General features: G+C 44.3%; 1 protein-coding gene across 1 annotated transcript; it reads left to right on the top strand.

Annotated features, from left to right (window-relative positions):
* The first annotated feature begins 778 nt into the window (after positions 1-778).
* BRI3 (brain protein I3) lies at positions 779-25,264 on the top strand. Its single transcript, XM_056536470.1, has 3 exons — positions 779-1,116; positions 17,187-17,292; positions 24,402-25,264. Exons 1-3 carry the CDS (start codon positions 945-947, stop codon positions 24,532-24,534), a joined length of 411 nt encoding a protein of 136 aa, XP_056392445.1. The 5' UTR covers positions 779-944; the 3' UTR covers positions 24,535-25,264.
* The last annotated feature ends 1,817 nt before the right edge of the window (positions 25,265-27,081 follow it).

Genomic DNA, 27,081 nt, shown 5'->3' with positions numbered 1-27,081 from the left:
GGATAGTTAAAATCTCCCATTATTACCACTGTACCTGCCCGGGCGGCCCTCTCTATTTGTTTATGAAGCCGAACTTCTATCTCTTCAGTGATATTAGGGGGTCTGTAGATTACCCCAAATATTATTTTTTCAGTATTTCCCTCCTTTTGTAATTCTACCCACAATGATTCCACATGAATATAATAGCCAACCAGGTGATACATGAATAGGGGGGCTCAATATAATAGCCAACCAGGTGATACATGAATAGGGGGGCTCAATATAATAGCCAACCAGGTGATACATGAACAGGGAGAGGGGCCTGAAATGTATAAGTTTTTGGCCGACCAAGTGATACATGGATGAATGAACTTTGATCACACAACATGATCGCAGAGTGGGTGTTTTAAAACCCCACATCCAATAATTGTCAATGTGGTCGGAAAAGCCACTAGTCACGTGAAGCCACCACGAAACGACAGTCACCCAAAGATCCAACCTTGATGGATTTATGGCCGCAGGTCGCATGTGACTTTGTCAGCATCGACCTCAATGCCAAGTCACCCAAATATTTCGGTCGAGCAGCTGCCATGCCATTTTCTGCCCTGTAGCCCTATCCTTCCTCCTGCCTCCACAGGTGACTTTATTTTTATTTTGGGGTTGTGTTGGTGGTAGCTATGCTTCATAATACAGGAGGCTTTCCCATGATGTCACCTCTCCTCTTGTATACAAGGCATTACCCCAGACATTAACTGTTTCACGCCTTCCTATTCCACAGAGTGAACAGGTAGAAGTGCTGCGTATTGGGTGTCGCTGTCCCTTTAAGAGGAGCTTCCTGTCGGGGAGAGTCAGGCAGTTGGGAGCGGTCACATGACCCGGAGTCTTGTGACTGGCCGCACACAGCACAGCGCCGAGCACATTGGGGTGGGAGCAGCTGGCAGAGAGTCCGGTGCCCCGGAATCAGCATGGACAACAAGCCGCTTTTACAGGACCGACCGCCCGCCTACTCTCCGGCAGTCGCCGGGGGTTACGAGTATGGACAGCCGCAGCAGAACTACGGGACCATCCCGGGAGCTCCACAGAGCGCAGCCCAGAGCGTCTACCAGCCTCCCCCGTACCCCTACCCCACGGGCTCCGGTGGGTATCCTCATCACAGGGCACCCTGCTATACCTGCTGCCCATTATTACTACACTTACAGGGCACTTCTACCCTAACTGGGGCTCCCCAGCTGTTCCAAAACTACAACTCCCAGAATGCCCTGACAGCCGAAGGCTGTCAGGGCATTCTGGGAGTTGTAGTTTTTCAATAGCTGAAGAACAGCTGGTTAGGGAACGCTGTAACTTATCAGAAAAATATGAAACTAGAAATCGCAACATATTTTGCGTCATCTTTGTATGCGGATTAGGCTGCGTTCACATCTTTTTGCAATATGGTTCCCGTGTAAAAAAAAACGTACGAAACCGTATGTATAGACATGTCATTGAAAACAGTATTCCAAACGTAGCATCCGGTTGTGTACGTTTTGCATAATTTATGGTTATATCCGTTTCCCCCCCCCCCCCCCATACACAAAAACGTAGTCTACTACGGTTTTATGTCCGGGTGAAAAAAACGGATACAACCCGTATACTTAAAAAAAAAAAAAAATGGTGGTCAATGGGAACCATACAGAACAGTATGTGCGTACGGTTCTATCCGGTTTGCACATGCGCAGTGCACGCTGAAAGTTCTTCCCACAAATAGAACAAGAAGAACTTTATTTAATGAAGGACAAACATAAAACCGTATCCGTTTTTTTTTTCAAAAAATTTATTAAACCGTATGCAACCGGACATCCGTTTTCAAAACGTATACAGTTTAAAACTGTACAGAGGTATATACTAGGGATCGACCGATTATCGGTATGGCCGATAATCACGATTTTGGAGATTATCAGTATCGGCAATTACCTTGCTGATAAGCCGATAATGCCCCCCGCACCGCCCCCCCCCCCCCCCGACGCACCGCGACCGACGCACCGCGACCGCCCCCCCCCCCCCCGACCCACCGCACCGCGTCGCACCCCCTACCGTAGTGCTGGGCGGTATACCGGTATGGATTTTTGCCCATACCGCTATACTGGTCGGGCCCCTCCCCCAGCCTCCGAGTCGATAAAAAAAAAAAAATTAAACTTACCCGTAATGGGGGTGGTCCGGGCCATCCATCCATCGATCGTTCCTGTAGTGTCCGGGGGCATTCCCGGTGAAGAGTGAACCGGTCCGGGCTGTTCTTCTTCTCCACTCCGGGCAGGCTCCGGCCTAGTACGCTGCATAGACGCCGCTACGCCGTGACGTCAGGTGCGTTGCTGCGCACGAGAAGATGACCGCCGGAGAAGAACAGCCCGGACCGGTTCACCCGGAACGCCCCCGGACACTACAGGAACGATGGATGGATGGCCCGGACCACCCTGACAGGTAGGGGGAGAGAAGCGGGTGGCGGCGGCGGCCTAGGGCACCGCAAAAGCCACTGCAGTGCATTGATTTAAAGCGCTCGCTTTAAATCAATGATCTGCAGCGGTGTCGAGGGAGGATAAATAGCCGATAACTTATACCGGAATATCGGTATAAGTTATCGGCTATGGGCCCTAACCTCCACCGATTATCGGTATCGGCCCTAAAAAAAAAAACGATATCGGTCGATCCCTAGTATATACGGTTCGGGTCGGTTTTGAGACATACATTTTTTGACAAAAAAACTGATAGGGCATGTTGACACTGCGGAATTCCATGAGGGAAATTCGGCACAGTGAACGTTAGCATCTGTGTGAATGGGTCTTCCGCGAGACCCGTTCACACTGCGAGATTTCAGCGGCGGACAATTCCGCCGCTGAAATTGTTCCGCGCAAAGTAAGAACATGTTCATTCTTTGCGCGGAAGTCCGCGAACACTGCATAGCCGTCAATGGTGATGGCGCAGTGCTGCGCGGTCCTACCGCTGCCGCCGGCTGCCAGGCTGAATCTCCGCTCGCTGAATTCCGCGAACGGAGATTCAGCTACAAATCGGTAGTGTGAACATATTGCAAAAACGAGATGTGAATGCAGCCTGTTTTTTTTATTTATTTTTTGTGGAAAAAATAAGTGACGTGATCAGGTGTCTTTCTAAAAAAGTTGTGTAAATTGGCATGTATTTCTTAAAAAAAAAAAAAGAAACAAAAAACAAACAATGGGACGTCTATCGCGTATTGTTTCCATGCCTTATACGCGCTAAATAGTGCACTTGCCCTAAGAACGTTTTGGCCATTTTTTTGGGAGGCCGCAGTTTTGCTGATGTAGTGTTTAGTGGGGTACATGTATGTATGTATATTCTGCACGCAACAACAGGACCCCACTCTACTCAGCATGGCTTAATTTGGGGATCTGGTTTTAGGAGAACTCTGGGGGGGGGGGGTGTAGAGACCCTCATATAAACTGACGTCCGCACAGACCTGGCTATGCGGCAGAAGCGCCTCTCTAATCTGTAGTTCCAGGTAACTCATTGGTGGGGTCTGGGAGCTGTGAATCCCACTGCTAGTTTGAGAGGGTCCCAATGTTGTGCGGGGTAGTGTGCCCCTTTAGGTCTCTGGGCCCTGCCAATGAAGAATGTTCTTTTTAGGCTGTATCTATGCAGGGATAGAAAACTGAGCTAATTACTTCCAAAAACAGCAACTTTTTATTTTATTTTTTTATTTTTGTTGTCCTTACGCTGTGTGTGGTATTGCGGCTGAGTTACAGTGAAGTGAATGGAGCCAAGTTGCGATACCACACATACAGATTTGGCGCTGGTTTTGGAAGAAAGAAGCTCTGTTTTTCTATCCAAGTTGTATTTAAAGGAGATATCCAGTGGTGAAAAACGTATCCCCTATCCTAAGGATAGGGGATAAGTTTCAGGTTGTGGGGGGTCTGACCACTGGGACCCCCGGGATCTCCTGTACGGGGCCCCGGCAGCCTGCGGGAAGGGGGCGTGTTGACCACTGCATGAAGCAGCGGCTGACGCACCCCCTCAATACAACTCTATGGCAGAGCCCCCCCGCGATCTGAAAGTTATTCCCTATCCTTAGGATAGGGCAGTGGTCTCCAACATGCGGACCTCCAGATGTTGCAAAACTACAATTCCCAGCATGCCCGGACAGCCAACGGCTGTCCGGGCATGCTGGGAGTTGTAGTTTTGCAACATCTGGAGGTCCGCAGGTTGAAGACCACTGGGATAGGGCATACGTTCTCAGCACTGGACTACTTCTTTTAAAGCATACTTGTCATATATATAAAAATGCTTTTGTATGTTACTCACTAGGTCATGCAGATTCCTTACATGTCGTTTTTTTTATGTGTAGCTTCTGTATTTGGTTCACAAATCTCTCAGTTCGGCTGCTCGCTCATTCTGACATCCACTGCTCAGGAAGGGGTTGTGTCTGAGTTAGGCACTGAGCTTGCCCTCACTCACCAGGCATTCACTTCCTCCCTGAGTCTGTGCTGTGCTGGGTCTCTTCATCCAATCACTGCAGGCTGCTCTGTAACCCCCTCCTCTCTGTTTTCATGCTGCAGTCTGATAGGACAGGAGTGAGCACAGAGGATTGGTAGTCCCGCCCTCACTTACTGGACTTTGTACTAGCCCGTTCTTCTGCTGGGACAAAGATGATGCTGCAGCCAGAGAGGATTATGTTCTGGATGGTATGGGGACCCCTAGTGATCCTTTTTTTTATAAGCCATGCTTTTTATAAAAAGGAGAGACAATTAGTTTTTGAAGTATTTTAGAAAGTTTAAAAGTTTTTCCCAGATATACACATAAAAAAGTTTTTTATTCTGACAGTGGGTCTATTCACACCTACAGTATTCTGTGCAGATTTGATGCGCAGGATTTGAAGCTGTATTTAGTCATTTAGCATAAAATCTGCGCAGAATACTGTACGTGTTTCCGCTTTGAAATTCTGGTGCAGCAGACTCCCACACCTGTCAATGGGAGTCCTTTGCACAGTGCACAAGTTCAGCTGTGGAGCTTTCCGCCACATAAATTCCCAAAGAAAGAATGAACTTGTTTCTCCTGTCAGAGGAATACGTTGGTGTCTATGAGGACCGGCATTGTCCACGCGGTCCTAGTTTTTTTTCCAGCCAGAAATTCTATAGTGTGCATAAACCCCATAAGGAACCTGTCACATTGAAAAAGCAGTCCTACCTGGAGGCATCATGTTATGGAGCAGGAGGAGCTGAGCAGGTTGATAGATTCAGAAGAAATTGTTATTGATTTATCTAAACATCTTTTCATTCTGAGTTTAGGAGTCCAGTGGGCGGTTCTGCTTAGTGATTGACAGGTAAGACCGGTAAACCTGTCAAACACTAATTAGGACCACCCACTGGACTCCTAAGCAAAGAATTATCAGAGGTTTTGAAGTATGAGTAACAATTTGCACTAAATCGTTGTATATTAAAGGGGGTACTCCGCTGCTCAGCGTTTGGAACAAACTGTTTGTTCCAAACGCTGAGCAGCGGAGTACCCCTTTAATCTGCTGAGCTTCTTCTGCTTTATAACAACATCCCTGCAGATTGACCTGCATTTTTCATGTGACAGGTTTCCTCTAAATAGAACTTGTTACTGCTACAGATATCTAAGGGCATCACTGCAGCGTCAGAATTTTAAATACTAAATATTTTATTCTAATGGGTATCATGGGCCGAGGTCTAGGAGCTAAGACCTATATTGATGAGAGCTAAAGGGGCTCCATACCCGGCAGAACACTGTGACACCCCTCATACCAGCCATCAGTGGGGGTCACAGTTCCCAGACTCCACCAACAAGTTATCTATAACTGCAGAGTTGAGTAGAGATGAGCATCTGTCCCATAGAAGTGACTGTGGTAACCAATCGACATCCAGCTATTGCATTGCAAAACACCGATAGAAGGTCAGACAGGACAGGCACCTGTCAGACAACCCCCTAAATGCCATGTTTGCTATTGATCACTACATCTAGAGGGTTAAAGAGGTACTCCCCTGGTATACATTTTGTTTTAAATCAACTGGTGCCAGAAAGTTAAACAGATTTGTAAATTACTTCTATTTAAAAATCTTAATCCTTTCAGTACTTATCAGCTGCTAGATGCTGCACAGGAAGTTGTTTTCTTTTAGAATTTCCTTTTAGAATTTCTTTTTCCTTTGCTCCTACTCCGGACAGTTCCTAAAATGGACAGAGGTGTCAGCAGAGAGCACTGTGGTCAGACAGAAAGGAAATTCAAAAAGAAAAGAACTTCCTCTGGAATATACAGCAGCTGATAAGTTCCAGAAGGATTAATATTTTTAAATAGAAGTAATTTACAAATCTTTTTAACTTTTTGGTACCAGTTGTTGATGATTTTTTTTTTTTTTTTTTTCCAGTGGAGTACCCCTTTTAAATATCTGGCCACAGAGTGATAGCTGAAGTTATTAATGGTGGGTATCAGCTGCAGGTAGGAGTTAGCAACCACTATGTATGAAGTGGGCACAGCTCCTGAGCTCGCTCCATTCTCCCCCACCTAACCACTGACGTATATCTATGTTGGGTGGTCATGCTGGGAAAGTAAATACTAAGATCGTGTTCAGATCTGCGTTGGAGGCTCGATTCGGGGCTTCTATCACAGATTCTGTTCAAGTAACTGGACAAAAAAAAAAACTTTTGTCTGGTCCTGTAGGCGGGCAACAACCCAGCAGCAGGACCACAACTGTGCAAGGGGGAGCAGGATGAGAACTGCCAGAGCCCTGCAAAATGACCTCCAGCAGGCCACAAATGTGCATGTATCCATTCAAACGGTCAGAAACAGACTCCATGAGGGTGGTATGAGGGACCGACGTCCACAGGTGGGGGTTGTGCTTACAGACTAACACAGTGCAGGACGTTTGGCATTTGCCAGAGAACACCAAGATTGTCAAATTCGCCACTGGCTCCCTGTGCTCTTCACAGATGAAAGCAGGTTCACACTGAGCATATGTGACAGACATGAGTGGAGACGCCTTGGAGAATGTTCTGCTGCCTGCAACATCCTACAACATGACCGGTTTGGCGGTGGGTCAGTAATGGCGTGGGGTGGCATTTCTTTGTGCTTGCCAGAGGTACCAAGATGAGATCCTCAGATCCCTTGAGACCATATGCTGGTGCGGTTGGCCCTGGGTTCCTCCTAATGCAAGACAATGCTAGACCTCGTGTGGCTGGAGTGTGTCAGCAGTTCCTGCAAGAGGAAGGCATTGATGCTATGGACTGGCTCGCCCGTTCCCCAGACCTGAATCCGGTTGAGCACATCTGGGACGTCATGTCTCGCTCCATCCACAAACGCCACATTGGACCACAGACTGTCCAGGAGTTGTCGGATTCTTTAGTCCAGGTCTGGGAGGACATCCCTCAGGAGACCACCTCATCAGGAGCATGCCCAGGCGTTGTAGGGAGGTCATACGGGCACGTGGAGGCCACACACACTACTGAGCCTCATTGTGACTTGTTTTAAGGACATTACATCAAAGTTGGATCAGCCTGTAGTGTGGTTTTCCACTTTGATTTTGAGTGTGACTCCACATCCAGACCTCCATGGGTTGATAAATTTGTTTTCCATTGATAATTTTTGTGTGATTTTGTTGTCAGCGCATTCAACTATGTAAAGATGAAAGTATTTCATCCGATTAGTTCATTCAGATTTAGGATGTGTTATCTTAGTGTTCCCTTTATTGTTTCTGAGCGGTGTATGTGATCTTCATTTATGATCTCTTTCTCTCGCACACTAAGATGAACATATGTGTATATAGATGGATAAAAAAGAGATTTATTAGCCAAACAAGAGTTCTAAAAATGTATGACTAGCTTCAGGGTGGACCAACATTGCATTTTCCAGCCGTCTGTGTATGTGTATATTTATATATTTTTATCCATTAATAATTATAAAATGGTGGAATTTGTACTTCCTTTAAAAATTCATAGTGCAAGTGGTTTTGAGGTTAGTAGAGTAGAGATTGTGTTCCCATTTTAGCAGAAATTGGAGCAGAATCACTTTTGTAGTATTTACTGCTGGGAAATACAGCTCTGGGCTACGGACAGGCTCTCTGGTTATCTGCATTTCTCCAAACTGTTTTTCAAAGTTGCCCAACCCCACTGTCAATATAACCTGCTGTACCCAGGTACATTCTGCTTCTTCATCACCAATTAGGCTAAAGATACATGGTCACTGTATCCACAATATACGCTGCACAGGGAAAGATCGCATTGCGGTGGGCCATGTTGCTAAACACAAGTAGATGAAACCACGGCGTGAGAATCGCTAGAAATCCAGCAAGTTTGGCAACTGTCAAGTGGCATTTGGCGCAAATTGCATGGCACAATGCAAACACACTTACACTCATAGGCTGAAATGTAGGCAGGTGACACTAAGATCTTTGGCTTTGCAACATTTTCTGTGGCCAAAGTAGCCGGGTAAAGGGGATCATGTTGGCATTAAAGGGGTACTCCACTGCCCCAGTATCCGGAACATTTCCGAATACTGGGTACGGGCTGCGGGGGGTCGTGACGTCACACCACGCCCCCTCAATGCAAGTCTATGGAAGGGGGCGTGACTGACGTCACGCCCCCTCCCATAGACTTGCATTGAGGGGGTGTGACATCTCGAGGGGTGTGGTTGTGACGTCACGACCCCCCGCACCCAGCGTTCTGAACTAAATGAGTTACCCATAGCAACCAATCAGCTCGCTTCTTTCATTTTTTCAGAGGCCTTTTAAAAAATTAAAGAAGCGATCTGATTGGTTGCTATGGGCAACTCAGCAACTTTTCCTCTGGACAGGTTTGATTAAACTCCCCCTATGTACCAAACTGAGTTGTAATGTTCGATAAATTGGGGTCCAACGGAAAAAAAAAAGCCTCTTAACATTTTTGGAGGCCAAATGATTTGCCCATTATAGCAAATGTCCGACCATGTGGCATTTGGAGCCCCCCAAAACTAAAGGGGCACAATGATTTCATGAGCTTATCATGCTGCCTCTGAATTAGGCAGAGAGGAGCTGGAAGGGGCTGCCATGTACTGGGCCTAGTACCTGGTAATCCCACTGATGCCGATAACAAGGAGGTCTCTACTCTTAGCAAATAACCAGACCATTTTCAATTATCGGCCATTTATATAGTACAGCCATTTATATGGATACACCTTAATAAAATGGGAATGGTTGGTGATATTAAAGGGGTTGCCCTGCCTTTCGGAGCTCCGCTCACAGCGTCCGGAAGTTCATTGCTCCGAACGCTGTGTGTGGGGTTCCGTGTTCGCAGCCGCCAGGCGTGACGTCACGCCCGGCCCCTTCGTGACATCACGCCCGGCCCCTTCGTGACGTCTCGCCCGCCCCCTCAACGAAAGTCTATGGGAAGGGGGCGCAACCGCTGTCACGCGCTGGCGTGACGTCACGAGGGGGCGGACGAGACGTCACGAAGGGGCCGGGCGTGACGTCACGCCCGGCGGCTGCGAACACGGAAGCCCGCACACAGCATTCGGAGAAATGAACTTCCGGATGCTGTGAGCGGAGCTCCGAAAGGCAGGGCAGCGCACAACCCCTTTAACTTCCTGTTTGTAGCACATTAGTATATGTGAGGGGGGGGGGGGGGGGAATTTTCAAGATAGGCGGTGACCATGGCGGCCATTTTGAAGTCGGCCATTTTGAATCCAACTTTTGTTTTTTCAATAGGAAGAGGGTCATGTGACACTTCAAACTTATTGGGAATTTCACAAGAAAAACGATGATGTGCTTTGTTTTAATTAGGGATCGACCGATATCGGGTTTTTAGGGCCGATAACCGATAATCGGTGGAGGTTAGGGCCGATAGCCGATAACTTATACCGATATTCCGGTATAAGTTATCGGCTATTTATCCCCCCGTGACACCACTGCAGATCATTGATTTAAAGCGGGTGCTTTAAATCAATGAACTGCAGTGGCTTTTGCGGTGCCATAGGCCGCCACCCGCTTCTCTCCCCCTGCCTGTCCTGAGTCCTATGACCGTCACCGCCAACCAACCCCCCCCCCCCCCCCCCCCCCACCGCCGCCTGCGGTTTTGCTTTTGCACTAAAATCCTTATTTTACTGGCCCCCTTTTACATATTTTGGACTTTATTTAATGGTTTAGGGCTTATTTGTTGCACTGTGTTTCTGTAATTTGTAATTCCCTTAAAGTGGACCTGTCAGCAGATATCTAGGGTATAAGATAAGGGCATGTATATGTATAGGGCTTTTGACCCTGATTCCATAAATACCTGTCATTATGTAATTGACCCCTCCAACACTGAGATAGTAGCGTTCAAAAAGATATGCAAATTAGGCTTTGGAGTCCATTGGGCGATCTGCTTGGCTCTTAGAGCCCAGCACAGTTCGGCCTCTTCACCACTTAGTCACTCCCCTCTGTGTACTGGTCACCTCCTCTACCTCCAATTGATGGGAGTGACTATTGGGTGACCAGTGCCGGGGAATGAAGAACACCCTGTGGGCTCCAAAGCCTAATTTGCATATCTTTTTAAAGGCGTACTCCGCCCCTAGACATCTTATCCCCTATCCAAAGGATAGGGGATAAGATGTCAGATCGCCGCGGTCCCGCTGCTGGGGAGCCCCGGGATCCCCGCTGCGGCACCGCGCTATTACAGCACAGAGCAAGTTCACTCTGTGCATATTGACGGGCGATACAGGGGACGGAGCCGCGTGATGTCATGGCTCCACCCCTCATGACGTCACGGTCCGCCCCTTAATGCAAGTCTATGGCAGGGGGCGTGATGACCGCCGCGCCCCCTCCCATAGACTTGTATTGAAAGGGGCGGACCATGACGTCACAAGGGGCGGAGCCGTGACGTAACGCTGCTCCGGCCCCTGTATTGCCCGTTATTACGTGTAGAGCGAACTCGCTCTGTGCTGTAATGATAGCGGGGTGCTGCAGCTGGGATCCCGGGGCTCCACAGCAGCGGGACCGCAGCGATCTGACATCTTATCCCCTATCCTTTGGATAGGGGATAAGATGTCTAGGGGCAGAGTACCCCTTTAAACTCTGATATCCCTGTGCTGGAGGATTCAATTAACTAATGAGAGGTATATACCGATTCAGGGTGAAAAGCCATATACAGCCATGCCATTACTATTATACCGTAAAAAACAGCTGACATATCCCCTTTTAAATCCTTTTGACTTTAGCCCAGTGTTTTTTAAACAGGGTGTCTCCAGCTGTTGCAAAACTACAAATCCCAGCATGTTTGGACAGCCTTTGGCTGTCCGGGCATGCTGGGAGTTGTAGTTTTGCAACAGCTGGAGACACCCTGTTTAAAAAGCACTGCTTTAGCTTGTGGATTTTCCGAGTATTTTGTCACATGTTTTGTGAACTTTGGCCGTCACATGCTTGTCACAGAGACCAACTGATAGTGACACATTGTTGAACAATTCGGTGGTAAAGAGTTTCTACATTCATCTCCTGATCTTATGCTCATTAAAGGGGTACTCCAGTGTAAAACTTTTTTATTTTTTTTTATTTTATAAATATTTTTATATCTAAATCAACTGGTGACAGAAAGTTAAACAGATTTGTAAGTTAATTCTATTAAAAAATCTTAATCCTTCCAGTACTTATTAGCTGCTGAATACTACAGTGGAAATTCTTTTCCGTTTGAAACACAGAGCTGTCTGCTGACATCATGATCACAGTGCTCTCTGCTGACATCTCTGTCCATTTTAGGAACTGTCCAGAGTAGGAGAAAATCCCCATAGCAAACATATGCTGTTCTGGACAGTTCCTAAAATGGACAGAGATGTCAGCAGAGAGCACTGTGCTCATGATGTCAGCAGAGAGCTCTGTGTTCCAAAAAGAAAATAATTTCCACTGTAGTATTCAGCAGCTAATAAGTACTGGAAGGATCAAGATTTTTTATTAGAAATAATTTACAAATCTTTTTAACTTTCTGGCACCAGTTAATAATAATATTATTAATAAAAATAAATTCATTATTATTATTACTATTATTAACTGGTGCCAGAAAGTTAAAAAGATTTGTAAATTATTTCTAATAAAAAATCTTAATCCTTCCAGTACTTATTAGCTGCTGAATACTACAGTGGAAATTCTTTTCTTTTTGGAACACAGAGCTCTCTGCTGACATCATGAGCACAGTGCTCTCTGCTGAAATCTCTGTCCATTTTAGGACATTTATATATAATTTTTTTTTTTTTTTTTTTTTTTTAAAGGGGTACTCCAGTGGGGAAAAAAATTCAGTTCAGCATGTGCCAGACAAGTTATACAGATTTGTAAATTACTTTTGTTTAAAAAATATTAATTCATCCATCCGGTGCTGTATGCTCCAGAGGAAGTTGTGTAGTTTTTTCCAGTCTGACCACAAGTGCTCTCTGCTGACACCTCTGTCCATGTCAGGAGCTGTCCAGAGCTGGAGAGGCTTTGCTATTGGAATTTCCTGTTCTGGACAGTTCCTGACACGGACAGAGGTGGCAGCAGAGAACACTGTGGTCAGACTGGAAAGACCTACACAACTTCTTCTGAAGCGTACAGTAGCGATAAGTACTGGAAGTAAAAAAAAAAAGTAAGTAATTTTCAAATCTGTACAACTTTCTGGTACCAGTTGTTTTAAAGAAAAAAAATGGCCACACTGGAGAACCCCTTTAAGCCATGCATGGTAGGCACATTATATCAGTGCCCCTCAGTGGTTGCAAGCCGGCAGTTCTGATATGGCAAACACACTATGAGGGTGCGTTCACACGCTATTACTAGCAGCAGGTTTCCCGCTGTGAGTTACGCTACCATTGATTTAAATGGGTCCACAGACAGTCCGCAATAGTTTCAGATTTGTGGACTGTCTGCGGACCCATTCAAATGAATGGTAGCGTAACTCGGAGTGGGTTTCCTGCAGCGGGAGACCCTCTGCTAGTAATAGCGTGTGAACGCACTCTGAAAGGGTTTATACACAGTCCCTGCTCCAGGCCGTGGTACTACTTGCAAGGTTGTCTCTGATCTCCTGTACCTGGAGTCTTCTGGCCTAGCTGTCACTCTGCTGCACTCTATGTAGTTGGCGGTCCCATCGCTAGTCTTGTCATCTCTTCTAGAAATCTCTTTCCAGCCACAGGTTCCCATCACTCGCCTGTGACTACAGCTCAGCTACAGTTCTCCAGATATAGTTCACTATCGGTGGCAGCTCATTCTATGGAGGCCAGAAGTGGTCGCTTCAGTTTCTATGTCTTTGTCTCATGCTACACACACTCGGGTTGGGAGAGGGGGTCTGTCTGTTTTATGTAGACATGAGAATCCATTGGTGCAATGGTCATCTTCTCCGTATACACACAGTTTAGCAAAGGGTTCCGTATACTAACCCCTGCTCCTTACCTTACAGCCCCATGATATGTAGAGGCGTAATTCCTCACCGCCATGTTATACAAAACATATCCTGATATATACACAAAGGCTCTAAACAGTGCAGCACCTTCTGCAGATAAAGCAGTGACATGGCATCACATCTTGTCACCTACTTGGGCAGTCTTATAAGGAGCATGTCAGACAGTATTAATAGGGGTTCAGGCTCAGTGCACAGGTATCCTAATTGTTGTCTCATAGAAATAATGCCTGGGCATTCTGAGTAGTTTCCTATAGGGCTGGACGGTATACCGGTTCATACCGAAATATTTGTGCTGCACGATATGAATTTTAACCCATACCGGTTTGGCCCCTCCCCCCGGGACATCGGGGAACTAATCCTATGTGACCCGGGAGCGCTGTTCTGCCCCCCCCCCCCCTATTAATTATTAGCCCAGCGCTCCGCTGTCCCCATCAGGGTACTACTCACATGTCACCCGTATGCGCTGCCCTCCTCGTCCTGTTTGTTGTGGCCGCCGGCGCTGACACTCTATACCAGTGGTCTCCAACCTGCGGACCTCCAGATGTTGCAAAACTACAACTCCCAGCATGCCCGGACAGCCAACGGCTGTCCGGGCATGCTGGGAGTTGTAGTTTTGCAACATCGGAAGGTCCGCAGGTTGGAGACCACTGCTCTATTCTGTGCAGTATCCATATGCCCGGGCTGCAAAAAATAAACAAAATAAACTTTAACTGACCTCCCGTTGGTCCGGTACCGGCCTCACTTGTTTCCTGGGGACGAGAACGTCAGACAACCATCAGCCTATAACCAGCCGCAGCGATGTTCCGCCTCGGCCGGTGATAGGCTGAGCCCACTGTCATGTAAGGAGCCGGCTTCTTACATGACAGTGGGCTCAGCCTATCACCGGCCGAAGCGGAACATAGCTGCGGCCGGTGATGTCTCTCCGACGTTCCCGTCCCCAGCGTAAGGCCGACGTAGGTGCGTTAAAGTTTATTTTGTTTACCTTTTGCAGCCCGGGCACAGGGATACCGCACAGTATAGAGTGTTAGTGCCGGCGGCTGCAACAAACAGGACGAGGATGGCAGCGCTTGCGGGTGATATGTGAGTATTTACCCCGATGGGGATGTGGGCTGATAATTAATAATAAAAATAATTAATATGGGGGGGGGGTAGGAAATACCGTTATATACCGTGGAACTGCCAAAAGTAAAAAAAAAATAGCGTGATACACCTATTTGGTCATACCGCCCTGCCCTAGCTTCATAGATAGCTCTGGCGGCTGCTATTGCGTGTCTGTAGCTGTTTTAGTGCCAAGTAGATATTGCTGTTTCTTTAATGGCAAATGTGGGTGAGAAATACAACCGGCTGTCATGTATCCGTGTCTTGTCGCACAGGTTCCGCAGTCATTGTAAACCATTGTAACACGTTGACTGCTAATTGTTTGTAATGTTAATATTTAACTTCCTAACTCTGTGACTGGCAAATGTGTGGAAATTATTAGTAATGGCGGTTTATGACAGGATATACTGTACAGAGGAGATTTATACATAGGATTCACTCTTATATTTCCCATACGCGGGGGATGGAAGAAACATTTTACAGATTTTCTGACTAAAGGATTTTGATAGCAACTAGATATTTAGTCAGAGTGGGAGTGGGGATGGGGGGGGGGATACCCAATTCCATGGGAATGGGACTGTGATTTTCTGCACCAAATTCCGCAATAAAATAAGCGCTAATTAGAGCAAAAAGAGGATTTCAAGTATAATTTTCAAAATGTTAGGAACATTTACTTGCTGAATTTTGTTGCAGAAACATACCCTAGGTGACTTCATGTTTATCCCATTTAAGGATATATTCCCTAAAATGATGCAAAGCTGAGTTTTTAGACAAGATTTTGATTCAGTCAGAAAAGTTGCTTAAAGGGGTTATCCAGGAAAAAACTTTTTTTATATATCAACTGACTCCAGAAAGTTAGACAGATTTGTAAATTATTAGAAAAAGAGACAAAAATACCCAGACCTCAAGGAAGGTAAATTATATGAATACAATTGAAGGAAACAAGGATCGTGCTTCAATTATAATAGGATATACAGATTTTATTAAAAATTGATATAAAATATTCCAGCTCACAAGGGGCCCCTTGGAGAGGAGTATACAATGACCTAAAATAGATGACCTGAAATAGACTATCACTGGGGCCCCTTGTGAGGTGGAATATTTTATATCAATTTTTAATAAAATCTGTATATCCTATTATAATTGAAGCACGATCCTTGTTTCCTTCAATTGATTCATATAGTTTACCTTCCTTGAGGTCTGGGTATTTTTGTCTCTCTTTTTCTAATATTTATTATTGGCACCATAGGTATAGGTGCATTACCCATTTGTCCTCGGTAGGTGGTATAATTGTGAGCTGCACATATTTTTTCCAAATTTGTAAATTACTTCTATTAAAAAATCTTAATCCTTTCAGTACTTATGAGCTTCTGAAGTTAAGGTTGTTCTTTTCTGTCTAAGTGCTCTCTGATGACACGTGTCTCAGGAAATGCCCAGTTTTTAGAAGCAAATCCCCATAGCAAACCTCTTCTAAACTGGGCGTTTCCCGAGACAGGTGTCATCAGAGAGCACTTAGACAGAAAAGAACAACCTTAACTTCAGAAGCTCATAAATACTGAAAGGATTAAGATTTTTTAATAGAAGTAATTTACAAATCTGTTTAATTTCTGGAGCCAGTTGATATATGAAAATAAAGTTGTTTTTTTCCTGGGTAACCCCTATAAAGCACAACCGTCTTGGATCTTGTACCCACCAGACTAATACCATGATACTATAGATGATAACAATTGCAATACAGCCACACCTTTTGGCTGCTCTTTATCACACGTTATTAGCCAGAAAAAATGGTTTTATCATACGGTCAGCAAGAGTCAGATAGGTGTGGCCAGGGGTTCGCAGTGCCCTGCCTCCGCCACGCCTATCCCCTGTAAGTGAGTGCTGGGACCGCTATGTGATTAACACACAGGTCCTCAGCGCAAGCGGCCCTGATTTTTATGATGTGCGGGCTAGCGTGAATCCTCTGAGGCTTTGCGTAATCTGTGCACCCTTATAATATACAGTGCCCGTACTCCTCTTCTTTCTTCTGTCTTCCGGACGCGCGCTTCTTCTGCTTTCACTAGATGTAGAGAGCTGTCATGAATTCACTAAGGAAGCGCTCACTCCCGTTGTCTCCCACCATCCCCGTGTACCTGTGCCGTGCTGGAGACAAGAAGAAAGGAGTATGGGCACTGTATATTATAAAGTGCACATATTATTATGTAAAGCCTCATGTGTCAAGTGGATTCACGCTGGCCCGCACATCATAAAAATCAGGGCCGCTTGCATTGAGGACTTGTGTGTCAGTCCCACAGCAGTCCCAGCGCTCACTTACAGGGGATAGGCACTGCAAACCCCCTGCCATGCCTATATCACTGTTGCTGACCGCACAATAAAACCATTTTCTGGCTAATAAAGTGTGATAAAGAGAAGCCATGGTGTAGCTGCATTCCAATTTCTATCATCTATACCAGTGGTCTTCAACCTGCGGACCTCCAGATGTTGCAAAACTACAACTCCCAGCATGCCCGGACAGCCATAGGCTGTCCGGGCATGCTGGGAGTTGTAGTTTTGAAACATCTGGAGGTCCGCAGGTTGAAGACCACTGGTCTATACGATTATGGTATTAGACTGGTGGGTACAATATCCATGAGCGTTGCGCTTTAAATTTTAGTTTATAAATGAATAGTGTGTAAAATGTTATAGATCTGTAATCTGACATTGTAACGGTGATGTATATATTTTTTCCTTTTCAGGATACATGGCACCACCGCAGGCTACCTTCCCCAGCACTTACACTATTATCCAGCAGCCGGCAGCAACGACTTCTGTGGTAGTGGTCGGAGGGTGTCCAGCATGCAGGTAATGTAAGATAGGTCAGTGGTGTGGTCATCCATGGGAAAAACTTCAAATTGTGATTTAAATTTTTTTTTTTTTTATATATATCGCCTGTTTTAAAGGGGTACTCCCGTGGAAAACTTTTTTATTTTTATTTTTTTTTTAAATCAACTGGTGCCAGAAAGTTTTGTAAGTCAGATTTGTAAATCCCTTCTATTACAATTTTTTAATCCTTCCAGTACTTTTTAGGGGCTGTATACTGAAGAGAAATCCAAAAAAGAAATGCATTTCCTCTGATGTCATGACCACAGTGCTCTCTGCTGACCTCTGCTGTCCATTTTAGGAACTGTCCAGAGCAGCATATGTTTGCTATGGGGATTTTGTCCTGCTCTGGACAGTTCCTAAAATGGACAGCAGAGGTCAGCAGAGAGCACTGTGGTCATGACATCAGAGGAAATGCATTTCTTTTTTTGGATTTCTCTTTAGTATACAGCCCCTAAAAAAGTACTGGAAGGATTAAGATTTTTTAATAGAAGTGATTTACAAATCTGTTTAACTTTCTGGCACCAGTTGATTTAAAAAAATAAAAATTAAAGTTTTCCACGGGAGTACCCCTTAAACCTCACTCCATCTAGGGCTGCCACTCTTACCGCTGGCTCTTACGGTCCTGATGATGTGCCCAGACACTCTGCAGCCACTCACTGTCCTCTGTGGTAGTCAGCACAAATGGTGTTTGGGCATATAATCACTGGATGGAGTGGGGTTAAAACAGGTGTGATTATATCATTCAGACAACCTCTTTTAAAGATACTTCCTTTTAAAGCAATTTTATGATTTGCTATAGATTTGATCAGTGGGGTCCGGGGATTAAGTGAAGGAGTAGAAGCAATTAGCTGATCACTGTGCTCCTTTTGTTTCTACTAGTCTTTTCCTTGGGAAGCCGAGCATTTAGTATAGAGTGGTCCTTCAAGTTACAATGGTCGTCCTGGAACCTATTAATATTGTATGTTGAGACCATGATGCTATGTAATCCTTGTATTTGGTTCTGAAGCCCAAAAATGTCATCTAAAAATAGGAAAAAGTAAGGATTAAATAATAACAAGTAAATAACTAATACAGATAAAGCAGGTCCTTACTTATAAAGGTAAGAAAGATCTTACAGGAGCTGTAATCACGGTCTATGTAGAGGACAGGAGCTTCTTCAGGGTCCTGTACAGTACAGAGTGTCCTAAAAATGTAATGTAATGGAGCTGCCCTCACCTGGTGTCCAAAAGAGCAGCTAACCCTGGCACAGGTGAAGAGTAGTACAGAACATATAATACCTCCCTGTACTGTAGGAAGCGCCACCAGACAACCAGTCAGTGCATGCACTTCAGTAATACAGGGGTTTTCCAGAGAAATGTCCATTCTGATTGGTCACATCTTCCACCCATTGACACGTTTTGCAGATCTGGACTAGAGATGAGCGAACTTACAGTAAATTCGATTCGTCACGAACGTCTCGGCTCGGCAGTTGATGACTTTTCCTGCATAAATTAGTTCAGCTTTCAGGTGCTCCCGTGGGCTGGAAAAGGTGGATACAGTCCTAGGAGACTCTTTCCTAGGAATGTATCCACCTTTTCCAGCCCACCGGAGCACCTGAAGGCTGAACTCATTTATGCAGGAAAAGACAGCAACCGCCGAGCCGAGAAGTTCGTGACGAATCGAATTTACTGTAAGTTCGCTCATCTCTAATCTGGACTGTCAGTAGCATTGAATGCTAAGTATGGTTTCAAGTTAAAATGGTGCAGAAAAGACAGACAATATCGTAACCTGAGGCCATTGTAAGCGTTGAGTTGAGGGACCACTGCATTGTTCACTGCATTCTCTGAGGAAAACTGAGTGAAAACAAAAAAAAGCACAGGGCTCATCTGATGGCTTCAGCCCATCCGTTTTATCAATTGGTTGGGGTGTCAGCTCCTGGACCCTGCCTATCAAAACTTCTGCCATGTCACCATCACATGTCAGAAGACTGTCGCAGCATTAGGTATCCTTTATCCGAAATTCTGTACATTTTACTTTGGATTTCCCCTGTGTAGAAGGTAAAATCAAAGCTGAATCTTCAGCACAGTCTGTTGCAAAATTGTCATGTGACCACTTCCGTGTTCTTTGCCTTACCTACAGTAAGTGGAGTCATATGTTGGAGGTTTGTGCAATCTCTGTGTGGTCAGCTATCATTGAATCTCCCAGCATCCTCTACAGTTACAGTCCTCCGTGTATTTAGTTACCTGCATCTTCTCAATTGTTTCTGAAGTCTTGCCCCTTAAGTACTTCAGTTTAAGTACGCACTGTCCAAATAAAAAAATCACTGCACAAAGTATCATATATCCATGGAGGAAGAACAGAAACGTGTTCCATAATACTACATTCCCTCGTCCTTGAGTTCTTCATTTTGGAGCAAACAAGCATAGATGGCTATATATATATATATATATATATATATATATATATATATATATATATATATATATATATATATATATATATATTTTACTATAAATGTGGAGAGGGAATAATCTGATACCTGTGGAGCCAGTTATATAGTTACATAGTTTATTAGGTTGATAAGTCCATCAAGTTCCACCTAAAAACCTTACTGTGTTGATCCAGAGGAAGGCAATCCCCGCCCCCCAAGAGACTGATGCCCCAGGAGGAAAATTCTTTCCCGACTCCAGTATGGCATTTGAATAAATTCTTGTATCAACGTTCTATCTCCATAAATCTAGTATCCATAACTTGTAATATTATTTTTAGAAAAACATCCAGAACCCCCTTGAACTTGTTTATTGGGTCAGACCTCATGTGGCAGAGAGTTCCATAGTCTCACTGCTCTGACAGTAAAGAATCTCTGTCTGTGATGATGGTGAAACCTTCTTTCCTCTAGGCTTAGAGGATGCCCTCTTGTCATGGTTACCGACCTGGGTATAAAAAGATCACTAGAAAAACCTCTGAACTGTCCAGTCATATATTTGTACAGTGATCCCTCAACTTACAATGGCCTCAACATACAATGGTCTTTTCTGGACCATTGTAACTTGAAACCAGACTCAACATACAATGTACAGAGGGTCCAGATATGCGAAACGTGCCAATGGCTGGAAGAACCGACCAATCAGAATGGGCATTCACTGGTAAAACCCCTGTATTACTGAAGTGTATGCAGTGACCTGTGTCTGGTAGCGCCCCCTACAGTACAGGGAGGTATTACATGTTCTGTACTCTTTACCTGTATTACTGAAGTGTATGCACTGACTGGTGTCTGGTAGCACCCTCTACAGTACAGGGTCGTATTACATGTTCTGTACTCTTTACCTGTTCCACAGTTAGCTGCTCTTTTGGACACCAGGTGAGGACGGTTCCATTTTACATTTTAAGGACATTGCCTGTACTGTACAGGACCCTGAAGAAGCTCCTGTCCTCTACATAGACCAGCGTTTCCCAAACAGGGTGCCTCCAGCTGTTGCAAAACTACAACTCCCAGCATGCCCGGACAGACTTTGGCTGTCCGGGCATGCTGGGAGTTGTAGTTTTGCAACAGCTGGAGGCACCCTGGTTGGGAAACGCTGACATAGACAGTAATTTACAGCTCCCAGCAACTTTTTCTTACTTTTATATGTAAGGATTTGCTTTATCTATATTAGTTATCTACTTTTTTTTTTTTTTTTTTTTTTTTTTTTTTTAACCCTAACTTTTTCCTATTTTTGGATGACATTTTGGGGCTTCAGAACAAATTACAAGGTTCCCATAGAGTTCTGGTCTCAACATACAATGGTTTCAACTTACAATGGTCGTCCTGGAACCAATTAATATTGTAACTTGAGGGAGCACTGTACATTGTGATCAGATCGCCCCCTAAGACATCTTTTCTCCAAACTAAATAACCCCAAACTTGGCTAAGCATGGGGGACTTTTACCTATTCACATCCTGGAAATCGGTGTTCTGACCAGGCCCCCTGACTCTTCACCCACCACTAAGTTACTGTGTAAGGTCTGGGGACATGGCAGGAAGTTATTTGGTCTATCGGGATGCACAAAATTTACACTTTTTTGTGGCATAACCCTGGCCTGCCAGATTTTCTTTCTTTTTCAAGATGCAGGGTTTTGGGAGAGGAGGGGGGCTCTGCAGAGTGGAACAGCTGTGTGTGAATAGTGTATTTAAATCTTATGGGGATCTCCAGACTAAGTTCGATCCGCCACGTTCCTCTTTCTATAGATATTTACAACTCCGCCATGTCTATGAGGTGCAGGGTAGGTCGGGGACTCCATACTTGCACTGTATTGGATACGCTTGTCACTAATTCGGACTCTGCCGGGGTCATTTCATGGCTTTATGGGGAACTTCTGCACTCATACCATGAGAGGTTTCCCTTGGTGTTCTGTGCAAAGTGGGAGGGTGATTTAGGGCCCCTGTCGGATGTGGAGTGGTCAACTTTCCTGTCACATACCCCCCTGCTCTCCCTTTCTGAGGCTAACCGCTTGTCTCAACTATATCTTTTACATAGGGTGTATAAAACTCCTACTGTATTCCTACATAGGCTGGGTCTTAGACCTGACTTGACCAAGATTTAACCAGGAAGGTAACCACTTGTTTCATGTGGTGTGGGAGTGTCCGATTTTGGTTCCTTTCTTGAGGGAAATGCTGTCACTCCTCAGAAAAGTGTATGGAATAGTGGTGCCGCTAGAACCTAAGCCCTGTCTGCTGGCACTCATAGGGTGTGGGATGGAGCCCTCGGGGATAGAACTGGGTATCCTCCGTATATTATACCAAACGAGGAAAATAATAGCTCAATATTGGATTCGGACTAGTCCCCCTACGGTAACCGACTTGATTGCCAGGGTCACATTCATAGTTCTTAGGTTTTTTTCTCACCATCTTCCAGGTCCCAGACATAAAATGGGACTTTGTATGGACCCATGAATGTTTAGGGCTTCCCTATTCTCAGACTTGCACTATGCTGGTTGCATTGCAGGCTCAGTAGGGGGTCTGATCATTGCTGTTTCTGAGAGAAGGCCCAGATTGTGTTATTGAGGAGATTTTACCATAATCTTGTGCAGTATTAACTATTTCTGATGGTGGAAGCATTTAGTAGCTTCCCATAGGTGCACTATACACAGCCTATTGGCCGTCACTGTGGCCAACTGTATAGAAGACTGACACAAATTTTTAGGTTTTGCAGTTTACTACTTCTGTATACCATGAAAACTTATGACTAGAAGATCTAAAATCCAGTTCAATTACAAACTTATTGATAGATAAATCATTTTTATGCAAAGACTTAATATTTCCAGTGCTGACCCTTCTTTTTCAAGACTTCTGCAATGCACCCTGGCAGCCTCGGGGCCTGACCGACGACGACCCATCTTACATAACCAGTGGAAACTAAAATGTGTGTCAGTCTCAAAACTTTTGGTCATGACTGTAGTGTCAGGTTATGGTCATATGATGTGAAAGGCATTGTAAGAAATAGGAGGAAGAGATCCTCGTGTTTCTTGTTTTTCTTTAATCATGTGAATGTCTGCATTATGTGCATGACCCACACAAGCGGCTCTGTGTATTCTCTCGTGGCAAAGTAGAATCATGGAGAAATTAAACTTTTTACCTATAAGACCACATTCATAAGAGACGGATTTTCATGCCACAAATCTGCAGCAAAGTATAGTACAACACATAGTTGGGATTTTGAAAATCCCATTTACAAATTTATATATTTTGGGGCATGCACAACATACATTGAGGTCAGTGCTGGCATAGTTGTGCCATGTAGCCCTAAACTAATAGAAATCCCACTCAGCCCATACCATCGCAGACGCCTCGCACAACAAAAAGATGGTTTGCGAGTTGCATAATAGTATTTGCATTAGGGGAAAAAAGTCAATGTTAAAAAAAAAAAATTCAAAAATAAAAAATGTAAAAACAGGGAGTAAAGGCACCCTGCAGATTTTGCCCTTGGTCTGATTCTAATCCAGGACCCTGGTGCTTCAACACATCATGTTAATCCCCCTAATCCATCTGTTTCCAAGCATATAATCCATGACAGCCCATGTATTTACTTTTTTTCAATTAAATGCAACCGTATTGTTGGTTAAAGAGGTTATCCTGGATTAGAAAAAAAACCCTGATTTCTTTAAAAATAAAAAACTGCACCAACCTTGTCCTCAGAAGTGTGTGGTATTGCAGCAAAATGTCATTAAAATGAGTGTAAGTTGTAATACCATGCACCACCTGAGGACAGATGTGGTGCTGTTTTTGGAAGAAATTAACTTTTGTTTTTCTATTTTTGAATAACTCTTTAAGGGTACATTCACACACGGCGTATTTGCTGCGTATTTTATTTTCTCTGTTGAAGTCAATGGGTAGGAAAATACGCAGCAAAATACGCCACGTGGGAATGCACCCTTAGGGTGTATTCTCACACACACACAGGATCTGCTGTGAATCTTGTAAAATCTGCATCTTCAGATATTACAAGGCAATTCTTACTTTATTATGATTGCCTTGTAAAATCCACAACTACAAATTTTAGAAATACGGAATTGCAACTTCACATCCGCATCAGATCTGGTATATGTGGGTGTGAATACACCCTAAGGGTAGGGACACACGCAGCGCAACCGTCATGTATTTATCGCTGCGGATGCTCCGATGGCAGTCGCAAGGGCAAGCTTCCTGCTGCCGCTGGCTAGCTCTGTGTGTCCTCTTCTAGCGGCGGCTTCTAGCGGTATACACAGTACCTGCCTGTAGCAGATGCACATTGGGAAATCCGCCGCTATGAGCAGACACACATGGAGAGATTTATCAAAACCTGTGCAGAGTAAAGGTTGCCCAGTTGCCCATAGCAACCAATCAGATTGCTTCTTTCATTTTTCAAAGGCCTTGTTACAAATGAGAGAAGAAATCTGGTTGCTATGAGCAACTGCACCACTCTTCCTCTATATTGGTTTTGATGAATCTCCCCAACAGAGCTCTCTAGGGAGCTCGCTTTTGTGGCTGTGGATGCATTACTTGTGACCCTAGCCTTAAGGTGTAGAACTTATTCATTGTATGTCAGTCATATGTTACCTAACATTGTCTTTTCTGTTTTGGTTTGCCCTAGGGTCGGCGTTTTGGAGGATTCCTTTACCTGTCTGGGGATCCTCTGTGCCATCGTCTTCTTCCCGATTGGAATCTTGTTCTGTCTGGCTCTGAGACAACGAAGATGTCCAAACTGTGGTGCCACGTTTGGATAGGAGAATCCAAAAGAGACATCCAATTCTATATCGTGCCCTTCTCAATCCCTTCTAAATGCACAATCCTTTTCTTTAATTGAATAGCATCATTGTATGTGGGTGGTGATATGATATATCTTTCTGTTCTGCATAGGGTGGGTGGGGAGAGCTCTGTGCCATAGAGACACGTGGAAGTGTGAGGCTTCCGTATACCAGTGCCTTCAGAGACTGTACCGAGATCCCGGCTCTGCCCTTTGCTCATGTCATACGAAGACAAGTCCCCGTTACTTGTGTTCACCTTATTTGTATATATATATTAGTTTAAAAAAATCAATCTGTAAGATGTATTTGGAAGAAAAAAAAATATTTTATAGTAAAAAGCAGCACTGTGATAAATCTAAAGTTTGTCATCATTAAAATGAACAAATTATCTATTTACGCCTTTTGTACTGCCGCATCTGTTATCTGGAATTCAGGGTATATTAAAGTGATTTCATTTTATATTTAGAAAAATCTGATTAATAATGCAGACTGAGGTGTAGAACAGTATGGCGGCTGCCCTCTCCTATACTGCCATTGGAACCATAGGTTTAGATATGAACCTGGGATACACACTGCCTAACAACCTAATGCAGTGTTTTTCAAACAGGGTGCCCCCAGCTGTTGAAAAAACTACAATTCCCAGCATGCCTGAACAGCCTTTGGCTGTCCAGGCATACTGAGAGTTGTAGTTTTGCAAGACCTGGACATACACTGTTTTGAAAAGCACTAACTTAACCCCTTAAGGACCACGGGTTTTTCCGTTTTTGCACTTTCGTTTTTCCTCCTGACCTTTTAAAAATCATAACCCTTTCAATTTTGCACCTAAAAAAAATCCACATGATGGCTTATTTTTTGCACCACCAATTCTACTTTGCAGTGACATCAATCATTTTACCCAAAAATCTACGGTGAAACGGAAAAAAAAAAAATTGTGCGACAAAATTGAAGAAAAAACGCCACTTTGTAACTTTTGGGGGCTTCCGTTTCTACACAGTACATTTTTCTGTAAAAATGACACCCTATCTTTATTCTGTAGATCCATACGATTAAAATGATACCCTACTTATGTAGGTTTGATTTTGTTGTACTTCTGTAAAAAATCATAACTACATGCAGGAAAATGTATATGTTTAAAATTGTCATCTTCTGACCCCTATAACTTTTTAATTTTTCCTGCGTATGGAGCGGTATGAGGGCTAATTTTTCGCGCAGTGATCTGACGTTTTTAGTGGTATACTTTTTTGTATTGATCGGACTTTTTGATCGCTTTTTATAAAAAATTTTCTTGATATAAAAAGCGACCAAAAATAAGTTATTTTGGAAATTTTTTGCGCGTACGCCATTGACCGTGCGGTTTAATTAATGATATATTTTTATAGTTAGGACATTTACGCACGCGGCGATACCACATATGTTTATATTTATTTTTAGTTACATGTTTTTAAATTTTTTTTTTTTTTTATGGGAAAAGGGGGTGATTTGAACTTTTATTAAGGAAAGGGTTAAATCACATTAACTTTTTTACACTTTCTTTTTGCAGTGTTATAGCTCCCATAGGGACCTATAACACTGCATACACTGATTGCCAGCACTGTTCCCTGCAAAGCCATAGCTTTGCAGTGATAAGAGTTATCGGCAGTCGATTGCTCAAGCCTGCATCTCAGGCTTGGAGCAATCAATCGCCGAAGGGACACGCTGGAGGTAGGTAAGAGGACCTGCAAAGAGAGGTCACTTACCAAATTCCATCCAGTGGCTCCTGTAATATATTCAAATTCTGAGCTGTGCTCTTAATTTACAAACAGCTCTCACGTCCTAGTGAGCGCTGCAATCCGGCACAGTAGCAGAGCGCTCTGGCAAGAAGAGCTCTCGCATCACTAGGACGTGAGAGCTGTTTGTAAACTAACTGCGCTTTTGCTACTGCCTCAGAGCACAGCGCAGAATTTGAATATACTAATAGAGGCAGATTGTTTCAGGAGGCAGATAGAAGCAGGGGGCGGACAACCATCGAAGCCCCGACTCCTGCGTGTGAGAGGAGAAAAAACAGGGAGACCAGAGGGGGCGCCTCGTGTGATATGTAGGGATAATGGAAGTGAGAGATGGAGAAGTTGCGGGGCCTATAGAACCTCTAGGTAGTGGCTGCTCACCTTTCGGCAAGTCAAAACTTGCATATCAACCTGCGAATGGGGTTTAGGGAAGAAGGCAGGAACCGCTGCTAAGCCTCAAGTTGCAGGAGAGGTAGAACTGTTTCCTGGGAGAAGACCAGTAGTGGAATAGCAAAATAACCTTCTGATGGTGCTGCTGGTTCCAATGATGGAGGTAAAAAAAAACTAGCCAGAGATGTAGGTTGTACAACACACTGGACAGTTTATTTAAAAGTACATAAAAACAATAAAACAAAAGGATTAAATAAATATAAACATATATGGTATCGCCACGTGCGTAAGTGTCCGAACTATAAAAATATATCATTAATTAAACCGCACGGTCAATGGCGTATGCGTAAAAAAAATTCCAAAGTCCAAAATA

This window comes from Hyla sarda, chromosome 8 (assembly GCF_029499605.1).
Source record: "Hyla sarda isolate aHylSar1 chromosome 8, aHylSar1.hap1, whole genome shotgun sequence".
Classification (NCBI taxonomy): Eukaryota; Metazoa; Chordata; class Amphibia; order Anura; family Hylidae; genus Hyla; species Hyla sarda.
This window is presented reverse-complemented; position numbering and strand designations above follow the sequence as displayed.

What these genes read in the sequence shown, in the direction of transcription:
- BRI3 (XM_056536470.1), top strand. Translation starts at nt 945, where the DNA reads ATGGACAACAAGCCGCTTTTACAGGACCGACCGCCCGCCTACTCTCCG. An exon ending in CCCCTACCCCACGGGCTCCG is followed by an intron (nt 1,117 to 17,186) that starts GTGGGTATCCTC and finishes TTTCCTTTTCAG; the next exon opens with GATACATGGCACCACCGCAG. An exon ending in GGAGGGTGTCCAGCATGCAG is followed by an intron (nt 17,293 to 24,401) that starts GTAATGTAAGAT and finishes GGTTTGCCCTAG; the next exon opens with GGTCGGCGTTTTGGAGGATT.